The sequence below is a fragment of the Stegastes partitus genome, unplaced genomic scaffold (genome assembly GCF_000690725.1).
Source record: "Stegastes partitus isolate 25-593 unplaced genomic scaffold, Stegastes_partitus-1.0.2 Scaffold1074, whole genome shotgun sequence".
NCBI classification, from domain to species: domain Eukaryota; kingdom Metazoa; phylum Chordata; class Actinopteri; family Pomacentridae; genus Stegastes; species Stegastes partitus.
This window is the reverse complement of record NW_007578805.1, coordinates 260,650-264,924: the sequence shown is the minus strand read 5'-3', so window position 1 is coordinate 264,924 and position 4,275 is coordinate 260,650. Positions and strand designations below refer to the sequence as shown.

Here is a 4,275-nt window from a genome sequence, read left to right as displayed (position 1 = left end):
GGGCTCACGTCTGTCCTCCTGCAGCCCTTTGACATGTTCCTCAGTGAGGAACTCCTTGGACTTCTTCATGAAGCTTCATCTGTGAACGCTGCACCTGGAAAACTCTTGATGTGACTTTATCGGCTTTAACCATCTTGTGAGCAGCAGCAACATGCAGCTCTCTCTCAGGGATGGACCCCAACAGCAGCTACCTGGGCTCTTTGGACCTGACTAGAGATCTACTGCATCAGCTGTTCTACCTTTATAGTGGATTAGAACGTGATAGAACATGGTGGGAACCAGCAGGAACATCTGGAATGAGATAGAAGCTGCATTTTCTCAAAGACTGACAAGGTCTCTTTTGTAAAAATGCAAAAAACCAAACAGAGTTTAAATCATTAACATCTCCAACACAACGCCGTGCTGTGTTTTGTTTCTGGTTCATTTCCAGCCAGAAGAAATTCTGTTGGTCCAATAAAGTTTCACTGTAAATCAAAAGTTGGCTAAAAAAAAAAAAAGTCAGTTTGTAAATATGAAAGAAAAGCACCAGAGTTCATTTCTGAAGCATGAATGATGCTTTAATGTGTTTTTAATTCCACCAATCAGAGTTTATTGAAATGTCTTTTCTAAAACGGACGAATCTTTATGAGTCTTTAATTTCTGTCGATTCAAAATTCCTCAAACACTCCATCACTAAATTCTGTTCAATATACACAAACAAGAATACATTTTCCAAAAAATAGCATTTCTTGGAAAAAGGTAAATTCCTTTAAAAAATATTGTTCTTAAAATGCAGATCCACTGATCATACGCTGTTCGTAGCAGTTAATAGATGTGAAGGAAAGTCTTTCAGGTTTCATCAGTTCATGTGTTGCTCTGCAGACGTTTGTTGTTCCACCGAGTAAAGTCCGACTGAGCTGCATCGGTACCGGCTGCTGCTCTTTCGTGAACAGAACCGTCACTGAATGTCTGATTGCAGCAGTTGTCTTTGTGGTGCGTTCAGGGTCCTCTTCGGCTCCGTCAGACGGCAGCCGTGGCGGTTGTCAGTTTGAGGGCGTCCGACAGGTTTCGTTGTCTGACTCTGGAGCTGCTGATGGTTTCCAGATGGGACTTTGGCACCCATCCGCGGTGCCGGTCGGACAGTCTGGTTCCCTCGACCCAGTCTGAGGAGAAGAGAGACACAAAGGAGCTGAGAGACGTTTTAAACCAATGCAGCAGCATCAGACACTGAACAGGTGAAACGAACGTTCTGCCAGAGAACGGAGGACAAAGTGGCTTGATGGTCTTACTGTCGCTGCTTTGCTGGTGCACCAGAACAACGTCCGCTTTTTCTAAGGACAGCTCATCCGGTTGCTGGGCAACGAACGCTCGGATACACTGCATCTGTTCAAAATCTGCACAGAAAATAAAGGAAGAAGGTGAAACTCAGAGTCACGAGAACCGGAGGTGATAAATTCCTCCTTCAAACACAGACAGCAGGTATTTCCACTGGTGTTGCCTCCTCAGACGGTTTCTCTGAATAAACTCAACCTCCTGTTTTCTTCTGGATGTTTTCAGGTTCGATCTTTGTCTTTAAATATCAGCAGAGTGCATTGATTTCATGTAATTCACATCATACGGACCCCCACCATCCGCCTGATCAGCTGGAAACACTTGTGTGGATGTGCAAAGTGTTTAAGATATCTGTCATTTACAGAAAACCAAGTCCATCTGATTATTAGCAGCAACGTCAGCACAGTAGCGCTCCGTCGTCGTGTGCAGGACATCCAGTTCCTTTATCTGGGATCCAGATTGTAAACAGTCACAAAGGTGAGCACAAGCTGCTGTGTCTCTACATGTGGTGACGAGGCAGGAATCAGCGTCTCAATCAGCAGTTCAGGGAGAAGTTACTCATCAGACTGAGCTCAGTGACTGATTCTGCATTTTTTTCCACATTTTAAAAACTGTGTTAGACTTTTGAGGTAAATCATGAACGCTTTCTGCAATCCAGATTGTGGAGATGTGTGTGTTGTTTACCCTGTAGACCTCTTTACTCCAGGTAAACCTGACACCACAGGCCACACCTGCACTGGGTTGACCTACTTTACTGCATTTTTGAAGGAAGAACCTCCAGAATGATCAACAGCTTCATTCCAGCAGCTGTCAGAACNATCCTGTTTTGTTCAGTTTAGTGTCACAGAGGAGGAAAGAAACTTGATTTTTTTCTTACATTTAAGAAGCTGCAATTTATACGGTTTTTAATAAAAACTAAACTAAGCTGTAATTTGATCGTAGTAGTTCTTCGACGAACCCCAAAACATTTGCCAATCTATTGTCAACACAATGTGCACTACAGCAGATTAACAGGCTGCAACTTTTTTCTGCTGCTTGATGTGAAAAGAAAACTCTCGTGGTTCACATTTTCCATGAAGAGACGCCAGTCTGGTAGAACATCATGTACTCTGACTGAAGGCTTTTATTTATAACTTTATTTCTAATAGTTTGTTGGCTCCACATGTGCAGCAACTTTGTCTGTACAGAAATATTTCCCTACAGAAAGCATGATGATTAATGAAAGCAGGTTTTCTGTCAGTTTCATCATTTGCTCTGTGTTCTGGATGTTCTAGTCAGAGATGAAGTCCCTTTTAAAACCACTCTGATCATTATAAATTAATAAATTCTGTCCAATCAGAGTTACTGGAGTCATATTTAGGAAACTCGTCCAATCTCGCGCATCCCTACAAAGAATCCAGACTTTTAAACTAGTTGACGATCTATTTGAGGTCAACAGCTGCAGGAGCCCCAAAGCCTTCTGCTTGTTTACATCAGCTGTGGGCGGAGCAAACAGTAAACAGCGCTGTCAGTGCCAAATAAACAAACATCCACACGCCGTGAATTTCACGTCCCGGTCAGTCGGAACCAGAAAAATCCGGCTGATGTGCCGTTAATCGGACCGTGGAGTCACGATGACAACAGTTTCTGGGCTCATCGCTACCGAGGCCACGTCATGTCTACAGCAGCAGCGGCACCGTGATCCGTTAAAATCCCCTTTAAATACTCCTAAAGGCCAGAAAACAACCGAGACACACACAAGAACCGCTGGATTTCATTAAGTGCCACCGCTACGACATTTAAACCGTGTTTTCTACAAACGAAACGAGCGGTTTAAGGCGCTACCTAGCAGCAGTACAATGCTAACGGCTAACGGGTCAACAACACCGCTCACATACCTTTGAATAAGACAAAAAATAAGGTTCACTGAGAACAGGTCGGATACAGATTTACTCCGCTGGTCCCTTCTCTCGTCAAGTGTAGTCAGAAAAATGCCCCGGCAGGATGTGCTTGAAGCTCAGCAAACTGTCATAACGGACGGGAATGTGATCGCCTTCAAAGATGTCGACTGGTCTACTTCTTCTGCCCAGCGAAAACAACAACAAACCCGGAGATGCCCCGCCCTCCACAGAAACGGACCAATCGCAGACGACCATTCAGATTGAGGCCGTGATAATCCAATGGGAAGAATGCATGGGTGGGTTTGCGCCGCGTTCATTGGCCGAGCCTTGCTGTCGTTCAGCAGCTGTGACGCCCCATTTTTCTTGAGTGACGGTACAGATAACCAATAGCAGGGCTTGAAAGCTGAGCCGGGTGGCCTTGTGGTCCCGCCCACGGCCACGCCCCGGCCTGGCTACGTGCGCAGCGTGCATGACATAGTTGAGTGTTCTGTAAACAGCTGAGGCACAGACAGCCAGTTATTCTGGTTCAGACCCAGATTATTACTAATGTACACGTACAGCGGGTTTTTATTCCACTAGCAGGTTTCTTCTGGGTGGAAATGACTTAAACACGTGACAAGAAAGGTTACATTTTGAACTATTCAATAAAATCAGTCCATCAGCTGTTCTAGTGTCCAGCAGTGTTTCTGGGATTTGGTTCCTCCAAGTGTCCATCTGCAGCTCCTGGAGCTTGAAGGCTTCCTCTCCATCACTCTGCTCTTGGGTTCCTCCACAGGTTCTGGATGGATTCAGGTCTGGACTCTGGCTGGGCCGCTCCAACATCTCCTCATTGTTTCCTCTTCAGCGTTTCTTCACCACTGTGGCTGCATGTTTCACATCATCGTCTTGTTGAAGCTCCACTGCTGCCCAAGGAGCAGAGTTCCTGCAGACCTCCTGATGTTCTCCTCTGTTCTCATGAAGCCGGTTCCTCTGACCAGGCTGTCTGGTCCATCGGCTCAACAGCAGCCCAAAGCATCACGTTCCACCACCATGTTGGACCGTGGGGATGCTGCTCTTGGCCTTGGATGCTTCTCCTTTCTCTGTG

General features: G+C 45.6%; 2 protein-coding genes across 3 annotated transcripts in view; both read right to left on the bottom strand.

Moving 5' to 3' along the window:
• Positions 1-3,366, bottom strand: part of LOC103367659 (gamma-aminobutyric acid receptor-associated protein-like 1) — a 10,025-nt gene extending 6,659 nt beyond the window's left edge. Inside the window, exon 1 of the mRNA XM_008295761.1 lies at positions 3,189-3,366. The gene's annotated coding sequence lies outside the window, so the exon portion shown is untranslated. The remainder of the gene's footprint in view (positions 1-3,188) is intronic.
• arhgef5 (Rho guanine nucleotide exchange factor (GEF) 5) overlaps positions 532-4,275 on the bottom strand; it is a 23,696-nt gene continuing 19,952 nt past the window's right edge. For both annotated transcript variants that reach the window (XM_008295762.1, XM_008295763.1), the window contains exons 16-17: positions 1,269-1,373; positions 532-1,142 (exon numbers count right to left, since the gene is read on the bottom strand). In XM_008295762.1, coding sequence (XP_008293984.1) covers positions 1,000-1,142; positions 1,269-1,373 — 248 coding nt within the window. In that variant the 3' untranslated portion in view covers positions 532-999. The remainder of the gene's footprint in view (positions 1,143-1,268; positions 1,374-4,275) is intronic.